General features: G+C 36.3%; 1 protein-coding gene across 3 annotated transcripts in view; it reads right to left on the reverse strand.

The window, feature by feature from the left end:
• GPATCH2 (G-patch domain containing 2) overlaps positions 1–16,248 on the reverse strand; it is a 174,213-nt gene that overhangs the window by 17,922 nt on the left and 140,043 nt on the right. The window contains exon 9 of one of the 3 annotated variants that reach the window (XM_047840307.1): positions 3,865–3,988. The exons of 1 other annotated variant lie outside the window; for it this stretch is intronic. In XM_047840307.1, coding sequence (XP_047696263.1) covers positions 3,904–3,988 — 85 coding nt within the window. In that variant the 3' untranslated portion in view covers positions 3,865–3,903. Of the gene's footprint in view, positions 1–2,312; positions 3,989–16,248 lie in introns of those variants that run through there. One more of the 3 variants, XM_047840306.1, reaches the window with a different exon arrangement.

A 16,248-nucleotide genomic window follows, 5' to 3' on the forward strand; every position in this document is an offset into this window, starting at 1 on the left:
TTGGCTTACTACTCAAGGTGATAGTTGGCGATTTTTGTTTTTTGTGGTGGTGTTTTGAAGAATGGTAATACACTTTTCCATGAAAAGACCCTAAGTTCTTAAGAATAATGTTAAGATTTTTTGGTAAGGCGCTGCAAGGAAATTACCAATCAGCTATGTCCGTATATTTGTTTCCATTAACAGTATTTGGTTGCAGTGAAGAGAGGGGACAAATCAAAACCCGGTAACTTTCTAACTACTGACACCTTCAACATTAGAGATAAACAAATATGTCTTTAAGTGGAAGGGACGAAGGAATAATGTTGTTTTGTTTTGGATTACTAAGTATCGTCACCTAGTTATGATCTGAAACACGGTTTCCCATGTACTAATTCTGGAAGTTTTCCTATTAAATATTAGAAAAGCAGAGCTCAGAAAGAGAGTCTTTGTTTTGTTTTGCTTTTGAAATGGACCTCATCTGGTTTATCCCAACATCCCTTTAAATGGTGTGGTGGTACGAAACTGGACGTTTTATCTGAAGGAAAAAAAAAAAAAAAAGTAAAAAACCAGGAAAAAAAAAAAAAAAAAGCAAAACCAAAAAAATCCCAGTGAAAACCACCTTGCCTGAAAGCTTGACTTTCGACCTGGGCTGACAGGGACGGAAGCAGGCAGTGTGAAACACAATAATATTAAAGAGAAAAGAGTAAGAACTTGTCTCTTCACTGTATGCATTTACAAATAGAGGCTTTTCAGAGAATTAGGCCTAGTTAAAGCTGCCCCCTGGATAAGATGTGTTCCCAAGCAGCCTCAGACAAGCTGCGGAGGAGAGACAAACAGATGTGACTATGGGCCCTGGCATTTGGCAAGAACACTCACTGTCAGTTAGAAAAATATAAGCCTGGACAGGGCATCAGCTGCACACAAATGAAGCAGGTCTGCAGTGTCACTGGAGGAGTAATCTGGTGGCAGAGAGAAGTACGGGGCTGGAAAATCCCTCTCTCTGTGAGCTTCCTCTTCTAGATCCAAATTACCCTCTCCTCCCCTTTATTTGATGTCAAGATGTCTCAACAGATTAAACTGAAGGAGTTAACGTCAGTATCTCAGTCTTCTGTACCAAAACGCACATTCAGTATCAACTACCATGAAGCATAAGTACTTCTTATCTACGAAGACTGCATTATATCCTTGTGTTTAATGGTGTTTCCTTTCCAAGCCCCTTCCTGCACAGGAAGCTCCCTTTTTATTTGGTATTGTCCATCACGCTCAACCACTTCTTGATTCTGCTGCCTTCTCTCTCTACGGCTTTGGTCTTTTGACTTCACCTTGTGCCTCAAGCCCCTTTCCCAATCCTGACTTTAGCAAAGGATGGTTGATGTTTTAAAACAGTGCGCTGAACTTGGTACTTGTGCCCCAGTAACTGGGCCCTCGCTTTCTTCTGGACTTAACCTACTCATCATAAAACGTCCGGTATCTTAGTTCTTATGGATAGGTCATGCCTGGATCTCCCCAGATGCTCCAAGTGTGGCCCTGAAATGCAACCTGGTGACTGAGGCCATCTCTAAGGCTGCTGGCAGACCCTTGCGCAAACCTCAGCTGCGCCTGGCCCCCGTCTCTGCTCACCGCTTACCTGCTGGGACCGTTCTTGACCCTGTGTCCAATAACCTCCGATCACCTGTTGTCTGAGACGCTGCCCCTTGGACAGTGATCTGGCCTGCCAGTGTCTCTTCCCCCACGTCAGAGGTCAAGTCCAGACCTACTTCTTCCCTGTCTGCTTTACCCTGCTACAATAACTAGTGGCTGGTGGCGGCCACGGAGCTAAGGTTACTCTGAGCTTCTGATGGGCCTGGGTGTGGTGCTGATGAGAAGCACTTCCCTCCCGTAGCTCCCAGCAGTGGCGGCAAGTGTGAGGGAGGGATGGCGGCGTCAGGAGGCTTCTGGGGGGCTCAGGGACCGGCTGCAATGCCCAGCCAGTCGAGGGCTGGTCTGACTCCCACAGCAGTGCTCCAGTGGCTCAGCTGCCATGAGGGAAGAGGTGTTGGGAACCTGCAGGTGGCCCAGAAACCCTCTGAGGCCGCCATTTTCCCTCTCACCTCTAGGTCTCTCAAAGAGCCTACTTGTCGCCCTATTTGTGAATGTTGGAGGAGTATTTTACCAATCTTTGGTGTGTTACTTAATGCCTCTTTGCCTCATTTTCTTTACCTTCAAGAATTGTGATTAAACTAGTACTTACCTCAAAGGTGTATCTGAAGATTTTACTTACAAATTATTTGTGCAAAACATTAGGCACAGTGCCTGCACAGACTAAGCCATCAATAACTGTTAGCTGCTACATTTATTATTATTATTTTCATCCCCGCTTTACAGATAAGAAGCCCAGGGCACAGAAAAGTTAAATAATTTACCCAGGATCACACAGTGAAGGGAGACCGATGAGAGGACTTCATGGTGTAATATGGCCAGATCTTCCTCAACAGATACCAAGTAAAGACATTATAAACTCATGACATTCAAACACTATCAATATGCTACAATGAGGATATAATTATTCATTTCTAATACACAAATAGGTTGTCTTGGTAGTTAATAGAAAAATTAAATTTTTCTTTAGTGTTTGATTCTGTTTGCTTTAAATGTGCCAAAGCATGTAAGACTATGTACCCATGTTTCATTTCAAAACTCAATAAAAACCCAGGAGAGTCTTGCAAATCTGAAGCCCAGTGTCTCAGATTTTCTCTTGGCTTGTACTTGGTATTTCCTACTTCATAGAAATCTTACTTCCTCCTTGTGGTATGTTCTGTGCTTTATCTAAAGCCCCGAGGGTCTGCTATTCTAATGATATGGGTCCTGTGTGTATTAATAAATGCAACTTCCATATCCCTAAACAGCTCCTTGAAAAGCTTCTTCTTGTACCTCTTGTATCATTCTAAACAAAGGGTACCTTTGTTTAAAAGATGTTGGTGACTGTCTTACACAACTCAGGTAGCTATGAGGACATTCTGAGGGTATGTGCGTGAGGATATTCTCACACCTACAGGAAAGCTAAAACTTTTCATAGAGCAAACCATTCAGTACGGTTTCTAAAAATCTGGTTGGGGTAACTGCTGTTACATCTGGGCTTTCATGGTGCTGGCATTATGCTTCCCATATTTGTCCAAGTCCTACAGATATTTTTATGGAACTGCAAGTCAAGCAAGGCCAGGTATATGTGCTAACACTAGAGCAATGGATTCTACCCACTTGGAAAAAACTTCCTTTCCATGTTTCCTAATTCCACCCATTTTTAAGGGTATGATCTTTTTCTCTTCAGAGTTCTCCCAAGGCCCTTAAACCTAGACGTGCTTTCTTATTTCTAAACTTTCCTTACCTCAGTATCCTTCCAAGAGCTTTTCCTCTATATCTCATACAAATCTCTGCTTGTCTCTGCTGTTACACTTATCATATGATGGCCTCAAATTGTTTTCGGATTAGAGGGAGTTGGCAGCTAAATATGCATGGACAACCTGAGGCCAAGAAATATGTTTAATTCACAGAACCTAGCTTTGCTTCTGTCATACAGGAAAAGCACAATATTTACTGAACTAAAACAAATCAAACTACTGTAAAAACTTTTTCCTTAACACTTCACTTGGCAGTCAATCATGCATTTTTTTTGTGATAACACTTCCACTTTCTTGAAGTGTTACTTAAATTTACTCAAAAACATTCATTTGACAATGAATGAAACTTGACTATGAATCAGGTATTCCACTAGATGCTAAAAAAAAAAAAAAACCCAGAGTAAGGTGTCTTCTACCCTCAAGGGGCTCACATCCTAATGCAGGAAACGCATGAACAAGAAATGACTATACAACGTATTAAGTCCACAGGGTTATGGTAGTAGACTACCTCTTTGGGGAAACTGAGGAAAATTCATTTCTCCTGAGTTCAAATTTGGATATTGTCTCTCCAAGCAGAATCTAAGATATTTGAGGCATCTTGGAGTATTCTTTTAGTCTTCACACCATAGTACCTAGGAAATAGTAGGCACTTAGTAAATGGATATTGATTTAATTTACTCATTTCCTAGCTACAAGTATACATTTTTGGAATCTGTTTATCTTTGACATTTAGTATAGAGTTTCAGCAATAAACTTATTCTAATTTCCTTAAAAAATGATACAACAAAGCTAGGGTTGACTCTTAGGAGGGATTAAAAGTTACTCACAATACACATGACTCTTCCCTCTTTCTCTTTTTTAATTAAGTAGACTCCATGCCCAATGTGGAACTTGAACTCACAACCCTGAGATCGAGTCACATGCTCTACTGACTGAGCCAGCCATGTGTCCCCCCCACATGATTCTTTTGAAAATCTCCATTAAATGCAAGAAGATATGTGTCTATATGTAAAAAATTGGCATGTTGATCCTGATAACATCTTGCATCTTATATAAAAGAACTGGGAATTCAGACTATAGATTCAGATACAATCCCACATTCTTTCTCTGATGATGATACTATACAATGTTTCTTAAGATGTTATGGTTGTCATTTTTATATTAATAAAACTATAGCATATTCCTAATATTCTTAAGTTTTTTGAGTGAAGTCCATGCATTACTCATTTTTGTATTGACTTCATCAAGTGTGGTATGTAACACATGAATATGTTTGTTGAGTTGACTTCTTACTATATTCTCTGATTTGCTATTTCTGACTCTAAATCAGGCTTCAAATTCAGTTCTGAGGGAATATTCTGGACCAGACATCCTGAATTTCTTTCTTTCACCAGCTTCAGGGAATGATAGAGTTAAAAGGGCAGGCCAGAATATATTTTGTTATTATTTTTTTTTTATTACTTTGAATACATGTTGGTTTCCTAAGTCTTAGAATTTATTACTGAATTACCAGGAACATCCAAACTTATTGAGTGCCAACTACATACGAGGTGTTATGCCAAATATTTTCACATACTTTATCTACTTTAATCCTCACAAAAACCCATCATGGTCTGAGGCACCTGAGGTCCAGAGACACCGTTAGTTGTCAAAGATCACATAAACAGAAAATGAGGTCATTGTATTTGAACCAAGGCACGCATGCCTCAAAAGAATCATTTTTCCCCCCTACACCATACTACCTCAGTCAACTTAGTTTATTATACTGTATTTAATAAAGGTCTACTGAAAATGTAATGCATGCCATGCCCTATGCCATAAAACAGGATTGAGAAATAAAAAAGATACGGCTTTCATTTTCTAGGGGTTAAAGTCTACCGATCATGTGGGGAAATGATTTCAACTCAATATTCAAAGAGAATTCCAAAGCTAGGCCTAGGTCCCTAGGTGAGAGAAGGCATCTAAAGAATACAGGGGCCCCGAAGTGCACACACCTTAGGCCATCTTCGGGGCTCTGTAAGCAATTCAACAAGATGGGGAGCTAGAACATATGGAGGTGTGGGAGGTGATGACACAACCTTGCACACAACAAATTTGAATAAATTCAGTGAATCTGTCCATTCACAGTGATTTTAAATTCTCTAGGAAGAAAAAAAGAATGAAGCGGCCCGTTTGACCAAATTAATCAGTTTATTATCTAACGTGATAGGTGAATTCAGTGGAAAAACACCTGTCTGTAATTCTCTGTACCCCTAGCTTTGGACTGTTTTGCAGCCACAGTCAGAAAGTTACTGCTCTGATGCAGAGTTGGAATCAAATGTAGATCCATTTCCAAGGTAGATTTTGAAGTTGAGGGGCTCTGCTCATTCAATAGAGTTTACAATTTACTTGTGTGGTTGAGTTGGCAGATACGGGCTCAAGACCGAGCTCTGCTTTGATGTTCTGGAAAGTGTGTCATGACTACTCGTTGAGAGGGGGCTTACAGGAATATCATGGTTCCAGGTGCTGTAAGTGACATTTGAGGAGTAGGACCACTAAAGAGCAAAGGAAGATGTGGTTTCCACTTTTACCTCCATATTGAGGAGGTAATAAAGACTGGATATTTTAAGAACAGGCCAGAATATTTGAAGCTTCTGAGATATATGGAGCTATTACTATTTTGGAAGATGGCAGAGAGCATCACCATTTAATACAAACTTACTTGAATTTAGGTTACATTGTTGTTTATTTGTGGAATTCAATTGGGAATCTGTGACTCAGCTGAAATGGCACCTCCTTTATGCAGCCTTATCTGACTGCATTGCCAGAATGATCTCTCACTCCTTGGAGAAAATAATGTTTTCTATTTTAAGCTACAGCTATATATCTATATGAACCAATACTCAACTTAGACGGTATGTTCCTTGAATGCAGTGGGGCCCACATCTGATTTATATTTTTAAGTAAATTTCCCTTAGCACTTACAAGCCTTGCCAACATCAGGCATTTATTTAAATCATTATTGAATAAACTTTAACAAGGCATGCCAGAGTTTTGATAGTAACTTGTTTTTATGATAATCAATATTTTTATTGAAGTTCCAATTTCTCTAATAAATAAATGCTTACTTATGGGAATAGAAAAACCACAAAACTACACAGTCCCTATCTTGGGCTTCGGGATATAAATATGTGAAAAATCAAGCCCGTACGTGTAAGTCAGCTTTTTAAAGCACGGGCAGGCACCTTGATATAAAAGTGTTTCTGTTTTTACATAATTTTACATTTTGCTTAAGTTGCTAAGTGTAACTTTATGAAAAGAATGCTTTGGGTTCCTTCTCTTCCATGATAGTTTTTGACAGATGAATGAACAATGTGGACATAAAAGTTTTACACACTTGTTAGCAAATGTTTACTGGACGGTGAAATATACTGTAATAGTTAGGTAAGGCACCAGGAGGCTTGTGCTGCTGCATGTATATGAATATTCAATAATCAAGAGAAAGAGTACTTCAGGATTCACCTAATTCAATTCAATTCAATTCAATTCAGTTCAATTCAATTCAATTCAATGCAATTGAAATACTGTACTTGAAAAGTTGGGAGTGCATTAGCTTATATTCAGGATGAATTATGCCATCAAGATCTTTGACCTTTCTCATTTTGGTAATTCAGGTCTACTATCTTTAAATGCCAATGGGAACATACCCTAACAAAAATTAACTTCGAAAGAGAGCACTTTGACAGTCCCCTGGCATTTGGCCTATGAAAAGTTATTTGACCCATTTCCTCACGTGTAAAATGCGAATACCAACAATATCTACTTAACAGGGTAATTTTGGAAATTAAATGAGATAAAATAAACGCTTTGTTACCACTCAGGGAATCTTAGCTATTACGGTAGTTAACTGTAAAAATGATGGGCAATTTGTTTTCTCCAATTTTAGGTAGTATGCTTTAAATTCCCTGTCTTTGGTCCTTATTACCCATATTATCCACTTATCACGAGAGGCAATATAGCACAGTGGTTAAGAGCGTGGGATTTGGGAGTCAAAAGAGATGAAGTTCGGTTGCTGCTTCCCCATTTAACAACCTGGGTGAACCTGGTGGGTTACTTAATTTTTACGCCTTGCCTTTCCCATCTGAAAAAAAGGAGGTAATAATAGATCCAACCTCAAAGAGTTGATATGAGGGCCAAATGAGTGTGCGGCTCACAGTATGTTCTCAGTAAGTCTTAACTACAATTTCCCACAGACAAAGGGAATTTGCATATGACGAACTGAACACTGTATTAATTCTGCACCTTTCCTCCCCCAATCATAAGCCTAAAGAAGTAGAGAAACTCCGTGGACCAGAACATATTTAAATAGGGAAATATAATAGATTTATCATTAGCTAATAAGGTCTAAATATATTCTATAAACAAACATACAAATGTGTCATTTATGCTAATACAACAGAACCCAGAATATCAAATCATAGGTTGTCAAGCTGATTTCCCACAGTACTTTGTATCCTTTGCATGGGTCTTAAATTCTACTGCAGACAGGGCATAGTTTATTTGAGGAACTAAAACAAGTCCACTGCAGCTGCTAAATAGTGTTCAAGGTGGGGAATATTTGGAGATGAGGCTGGAATAGTGAGAGTGGTAGAACAAGAAAAGCCTTGCAAGTCACGTTTCGGACTTGATCCTAAAGGCAATGGGAAGCCATCAGGAATCTCTGCGTGTGTGTGTGTGTGTGTGTGTGTGTGTTTCCATCTATTTGTGTGTGCATGGTTTTTTTTTTTACGCTTTTATTGAGAAATAATTGACATACATAATTATATTAAAGGTATACAGCATGACAGTAGCTTCAGCTAACATCCAACTTTTCATGGTTACAATAAAAAGAAAACAAAAAAAAAGAAAAAACGAAAAAACTTTTCTCTATGTGATGAGCATTCTTAGGATTTACTCTCAACAGCTTTCCTATATGTCATACAGCTGTGTTAGCTGTGGTCACCATGTTGTACATTCTATCCCTAGGACTTAATTATCTTATAATTGGAAGTTTGTTATCTTTTGACCACCTTCCCCACCCTCTGCCTTTGGTAACTATAAGTCTGATCTCTTTCTCTATGAGTTTTCTTTTCTTTCTTTCTTTCTTTCTTTCTTTCTTTCTTTCTTTCTTTCTTTTTTTAATTTCACATTTAAGTGAGACCATACAGTATTTTTTGTCTGATTTATTTCAATTAGCATAATGGCTTTAAGGTCCATCCATCTTGGCAGGACTTGCTCTTTCCTTTCCCCCATGACTACATAATCCATTGTGCATATAGATGCACAATTATTTATCCATTCACTCATTGATGGGCATTTAGTTTGCTTCCATGTCTTTGCTATTATAAATAATGCTTCTACAAACAAGGCAGAGGATGCAGGTATCTTTTTGAGTTAGTGTTTTTGTTTCTTTTGGATATATTCCCAGAAGTGAAGTTGTGAGATTATATGGTAATTCTGTTTTTAATTTTTTGAAGATCTTCCACACTGTTTTCCATAGTTGCTGCACCAATTAAAAACCTATGAACAGTGCACAAGGAGTCATTAATAATTTTTAAGTACACACAAACAGATTTGGGTTTTCCAAATGTCATTCTGGCTATGGTATGAGAATGAATGAAGGGGACAAGAGTGAAAAAATACAAGGAATAATGGATGGTGTCCAGGGTTTCCTGACTAGGATGTAAGATCCTGGAATGCAGAGATTGTATCCAGTATGTGGGTTCCAAACACATCATCTAGACCAGTGCCTTTTATACATTTGGTAAAAAAACTCCTTCAAGATGTGTGAAAGTAGTGCATGAAACCACATTTTTTTAAAGAAACATGGACAATACTATACTAAAAGACTAGAAAAGCATGACCTGCTAAATGGATCTGCTAGAGAAATGCAGCCCTGACCACTTATCACTTCAATCACTTATTTGCCACTTAAAAATATGTATGTTATGAAGAAGTCCTGGAATCCTGTAATTCTAAGATAAAAGCCATAATCAGGATATTCTAGAAATATGGTGGCAGGAACCCTATTTTTTTGAATTTACATAATAACATCTAGTATAACTATAACCCCTGACAACAAGACAGATTCCAGAAAACAATTAGAAATCATTTCAGAAATGAAACTAGAACACAGGAGTGAATAAATAGGATGGAGGAGAATAGGAGAAAGTAATGAGAAATAGAAAATGCAAAGCATAAAAACATTGGCAATAAGAGAAGAGATAAAACGTTTCAGGTAAGTGATAACTACAGAAGATAGGCAAAGAAGATCCAATATATATGTAAGAGAAACTTTTGAAGCAAAGCCCAAGCAATGAAACAAAATAAATATGAAAAACTATAATTGGAGGGAATCTTAAAATTTATTCCAAGAATAACAACAACTACCTATGGGAAGAGCACACTTCATCCTTGGGAAAAAAGAAAACAAAACAAAAAAACACCTAGAATGACCAATATCAGAATACGGTCTAGTCAAACTCTTGGGCATTAAAGAAAAGGGAAGTATCATTGAGCACTGTACCTGTGGAAAAAAAAAACCAGACTCTATCAGGCATTGAAAACTATGTTTTATATAGACAATGGGGCAACCTGTTTATTAAGGAAAGAGGATCTGAACCATGGATTATAAATGTGGCCAAAGCGACCTTTACATATACAGGTCATGGACAACCCCTTAATAACTTGCAGGAGCTCAAGGAATATTGTTCCCATGAGCTCTTCCAGAGTAAAACAAAAAGAATAGAGAAACACTGACTTCCCATCTGATGAGGATCATTAACATTATATTTACTAAATGAACTGAACTAGAACTAAAACTAAAATTGAAACTAAGGAGACAGCACAGGATCGAATGGTTGTAAGTTTCAGGCAATGTACACGGAGCACACCCACTGAAAAACGGAGAGAAATGAAGAGTATATAGGAAAAATAGAAGGAATTTGCTGACTGACTATAGGTATTAGCAGAGTATCATTTACTTCAAATCCAATGCTTGGGAGAGGAATGAGAAGGGCAGAAGAGGTTACTAGTCAACTTCAGTAAAGGTCACAGTAGAGAACCAATAGCAAATAGCCTCCTCTGCCCAACGTATTAACATAAATGTAAATACTAGGGAAAAAAAAAAACCTTCTGAAGTGTCAAATGGTTTACCAGGGTGCGAGTAACAGCAAGGAAAAGGAGAAACAGAGAGAAGGAGCGAAGTATACTTGCTTATCCTAAAAGTGGAAAAAAACAAAGAGCCAATGGAAGGATAAACCATAAATAGAGAACAAAACAGAACAATAGCTACCCACCCCTGTTGAGGCAACAGGGTACAGGCTAGACTTCTTTGAAAACAATTTTGTGTGTGTGGAGATTTGATTACAGAACCTGTAACCATTTTTTGTCATGATAAAACAAAAATATATTTAAAAAAGCAGTCTCAATATTAAAATGGAACAAAAGAAGCTAATTATACATCGGTGTATCTATACTTACAAACTATTTCAAGTGACTTTAAAAAACAGGAATTGACTACATATTCCTAGTGAAATATATACTAAGTACAAAACAAACAAAAAAGAATAAATTTAAACTCTCCTTACAGAGTATTTTATTTGGTGGTCATGATGATATGGTGATTTTGAGACTGCTATATGTGTAGGAGGAGATAGATAAAATGAAGACAGCCGACCCTTGAATAACATGGGTTTGAACTGCATGGGTCCACTTATACGGGATTTTTTCCCAATAAACACAGTACAGTATTATAAATGTATTTTTCTCTGCCTTATGATTTTCTTAACATTTTTTCTTTAGCTTACATTATTATAGGAATACGGTATATATGATACATGGAGCATACAAAGTATGTGTTAAGCGACTGTTTTCTGTCATCAGTAAGGCTTCTGGTCAACAGCAGACTGTAAGTAGTTAAGTTTTGGGGAGTCAAAACTTATTAAAGAATTTTTGGCTGCACAGGGTGTTGGTGCCCCTAACCTCCTCACATGGTTCAGGGCTCAAATGTAATTATTATGGTGTTATTGAGAGGTAGTATTTTCAATGTTGAAAAATAAGATTAAAATCAGTGATGGAAAGTACAAAAATACTGAGGTCTTGAATTTTACCCGGGACTATCAGTATGAGGCAATATGGTTTTTTTAAATTTTTATTTATTTATTTATTTATTTTACTCCTAACTTATTTCATTGAAAAGGGCTAGAAACAATAATACCTCTAACATCCAGACTGTAGTTTCTGAATCTATTTCTGTTCTTAAAGAATTGGCTGATTCTTGGTGCAGGCCAGAAAAGGTCCAAGGTAGCCTTGAAAATGTAAACATAGCAGATGGCAAAAAAGCAAAGACTAGTAGAAAGGAAACAGACTCAGGAACTAGGATAAAGAATCTTCCATTGCTCAAAGATGGGCCAATTTTAACATCAATTAGGATAATAACAAATGAATTGAAACACATCAAATGTGCTTAAATAAATGAGTTAAAAACAAAACAGAACAAAGTTTCACTGGTCACTTTTAGAAAATGTAAGGAACCAATTAATTTTGAAAACTAATAACTAAAGGGAAGAGATCAAGTATTTATCTTGCATTTCCTGCATGATCTGTGCCTCAAAGTAATCAAGTAGTTGAAGGGGGGGCGGGGAGGCGATTTTTAACAGAAGTAATCGAACCAATAAGCAAAAGTAAAATGACAGAATTAACATCTCACCATTCTGTAACCCTTAATGAATGGATCTGGGATCACTGTGGCTAATCAATCACAGAAAGAGACATGGAGAGAGAGAAGTTCTGAAACAGTCTTGTCCCAAACAAAACAAAACACACAAACAAAACAACCTGAATATAATCAATTCTCTAGATTTAAATGTCAATTACAGGAAACACAAGGGACAAGAATATGTGCAATGACACAATGTGGGTGAAATCAACAACAGTCCTCAGAGGAGACGAACTTTGCAGAACAAACTGATTTCTGCAATGAAAAACTTTCAAGGAAAAAACAAATGCTGAGGGAGGGGGTATTTATAAATCAAAGGGAACTTCAGAGATGTGTACCAACCAGTTACAAGAGATAGACCTCATTTTGATCCAAGTTTACACAATGTATAAGATAAAAGATTATAAAATAATTGGGGAAATGTGAATATCAACTGTGTATCTTCATATACATTAAGAAATTAGTGCTTTTTAAATAGATGTGATATTGGTACTGTGGTTTCTTTTTGTTTAAAAGAGGTTGTTCTTTTTAGAGAAACATACTGATACATTTTGGTTGGAATAATATGATAGATGGGCTGTGGGGTTGGAGGAAGGAGTGGGCAGGGATATAGACGAAACAACATAAGCCACGCAGAGAATTATCTAAGCCAGTTGAGAGAGACACACATTGAGTTTCTATTTTTCTCTGTATTTCTGCATATGATAGATTTTCCACAATAAAATATTGTCAAAAACTGCTTTTACCATCCTCGCATTGTAAGTGAAAGGCATTCTTTCAATTCTTAAAACTGCCAGTATGAAGTCATTCTAGTTTTTTTCAAATCTTAGTGACACTCTCCATAATTTTTAAGTGATCAAACTTGAAATTAAATTAAGTTACCCATGAAGTCTATGTCGTCTAGTCTGAGTACACCTCTGGACTGTAACTTGATGTAAAAAGATTACAGAAATCCCTATCTGAGGTTTATTGTCCTTAGAAAGGATAATGCACAGTTTTTATTCCATCTTTCTAATTAGTAATTTAAGCATATGTTCAGCATTTAACTCTAAATGTTTGCCTTTTCCCCAAGCTCAAAGACAGCTGTCCAAGATTTGAATGCCAGAAAACATTTAAATATCAACATCTGTTGAATTATGTTAATTTAGTGTAATATAATTGGGCATGAGTTGGAATTGATCAGAAGTATATGAAGTAAACAAAGGTAAATTCACAACAATATCTTGGCATACAAACAAATCACTACAGAGTGATGAAAAAATATTTCTGAAGAGAAAGAGCAAGGAAAAAATACTGATTATAAACAAGTGGATTCTTTTGAAAGCATAGTTCTAACTCTATGAGACATTGTTTTGTGATTTTTGTATTTATTTTTAAGTTGCCTCATAATTGAAAGGTAGTTAAAATCAGCTAAAACAAGTGATAGTTAAATGTTTCATATTTGAATATTTTTATAGAACATTAAATAAAACATTCCAATTACTTATATATGCACTGACGTTTTTAGATTTCAGGATGATCCCTGTTATGTTATAAGCAGTTACATATATCACAATTCAAGAGTTGATATAATTTCTGTTCTATAGACATAAAGTATCATTAAAATTTTTTTTTTAATGTTGACTCATTATTTGAGAGAGAGATGGAGACGGAGTGTGAGTGGAGGAGGGGCAGAGAGAGAAGGAGACACAGAATCTGAAACAGGCTCCAGACTCTGAGCTGTCAGCACACAGCCCAACGAGGGGCTTGAACCCATGAACTGAGAGATCATGACCTGAGCTGAAGTCGGACACTTAACCGACTGCGCCACCCAGGTGCTCCTGAAACAGCATTTTTAAATTCGCTTTGTTTTCAGTGTGGCAGATGAATCTACTAGGCTCATTCTGGAGGCTTGTAAGGTACGGATTATGAAGCAGTAGCTGTTGTTTATGGTATTGCTGATTTAAAATATTAACCTTCACAGTAATTCTTTTACTAATCAACTAGGAATACTTGTTGTTTTGGGTTGTATTCTGGCACATAGACACATCAGATGAGCAGATCTTCAAATGTCCTCGTAATGAAGTTATAACCCATGCAGCAATAGAGATACAAATGGTTGTATCTTCGTCATTTCCTAGGGGAACCATCTTTGGGAGTTAAAGCTTAGTTTTGTGTCCATGCCCATTTAATCACAGGACCAATTTGCAGAATGCCAACTGTGAAACAGACACCTGTCTGAAGGAAACGGGACTCCACAAGACAAATTTATTTCGGCTACAGGTCACTGGAATGGTTTCACATGCTATTTTCTGTTATTAGTGACCATGGCCAAATTCAACTGTTGTTCTAGAGATGAGAGGCTGCGCATACTTTTAGTCATTTGAAATCATCCAATTGATCTGCCAGATTTCAAGAAAGAGGGGCCATTGTCATGCATGTTTCACCGGGAAGTACTTGATTGCTTTTTTATTTACCATACAGTGGACACATTACATATTTCCAAATGGCAAATCCCTTTTTTACCAGTGTGGATTACTCATATTACACTGAAAAGCAATCTCTCAAAATTCTAATTGGCTGGTAAGTAACTTTATTTAGTATAATCACAATTTAAAATAATTATCCATAATCATTAGTGTAAAATTTTGGCAAGGAAGGTCAGAATTTCTAGATGCCAAAAGGACAGGAGGCATGAGAACTGGCAATTTAAGAATAGTGCCTTTTTAAATACAATATAATAATTTGACTATATAGCATAAAATGGATTAAATTCCTTAAAAATCATTTTATGTTGTATATGTGGTATATTTCCAATTATTCCAATTATTAAAATTTAAATTAGAACACATATGCAATTAAATATTCTCCAATTGAACAATTTTGGAATGTATACATTCTTATTAAAAAGAATACGTAAAAATATTCTACTTGTTCATTCATGCATACATATGAATGAATTAACAATTCCGAAATACACTTCTAGGTGGAAGATTGGGTATACTTTTTTAAAACAATGAAATGTAATGTTAATTTTAGTTTGTAAAGAAAAAAAATGATAACATAATAGACATTTTACTTTTAAAATTAGTATTTAAAAGCAGTTTCAAACCATTATTTTGGACATATAAACGTAAGGTACATCAAACTTGAAATGCTGAGTGATATAACTTGCTTCAAAATATGGTGTTGAATCATTGATTTAATATGACAAAGAAGGACTTGTTTTAAAATCCTAGATTTGTTAACATAGGATAGGCAACTTCTCATCTTAAAAATTAAAATAAAGCATCATTTACTTTTGTTAACGTATTTAATTTTGTCGATACATTTCTGTGAAGAGCACACTGAATAAATATAGTCCACGTCATTAACTAGCACTCTAATGAACAGTTATCCTGTCCCAATTTATTAACAGCTGCTCAAAAATGCAGGGATTAATAGTTTCATTTATTTTTGGCAAACCTGCAAAATGACAAATAGTATTATATCTGTTGCAAATTAGATCTCCTTCTCCAATACCAGATGACATGATGGGGAAGACTGAGCAAACCCAATCCTTGAACATATCTGGATCTTTAGAAGATCAAATAAAGAACAGCTATAATTCTATTTGTTACAGCTAGAACACAATACAGTGATCTGTATCATCATGGAAACATGAATATGCTCTGTATTAAAGTAAATAAGAATGTTCTTCTAACTTAATGGAAGACAGTTGACATGAATGTGTGTGTGTGTGTGTGTGAGAGAGAGAGAGAGAGAGAGAAAGAGAGAGAGACAGAGAGAGAGAGAGAAAGAGAGAGAGAGAGAGTGAGAGAGAGAGAATGTGATGGGATTTATTTTTTTTCTGATAAAATCTATTGTCATTATTTTCATGTTAGGAGACTCTTTACTACTAATCAGGGGAGAGGACAGCAAAGAAAAAAAAGGTTGATTTCTTTCTTCTCACTATTAGTTGCTAACATAAGAAATAGAACAACAGCATCGAGGGATTATAAAATTATTTGACACTAAGTAAATAAATAATGTAATGCTACTAAGAACTAAGTAAAAGTGAATTAACACATGTTTTTAAAAGGCATTTAAAGATATTAAGTAGAATTTAATAATAACAATAAGAATGTTTTTACTTAATTTCAAATTATATATCAGACAGTTGGATGATTTAGTCCT

The sequence above is a fragment of the Prionailurus viverrinus genome, chromosome F1 (assembly GCF_022837055.1).
Source record: "Prionailurus viverrinus isolate Anna chromosome F1, UM_Priviv_1.0, whole genome shotgun sequence".
In the NCBI taxonomy this organism is placed as follows: Eukaryota; Metazoa; Chordata; class Mammalia; order Carnivora; family Felidae; genus Prionailurus; species Prionailurus viverrinus.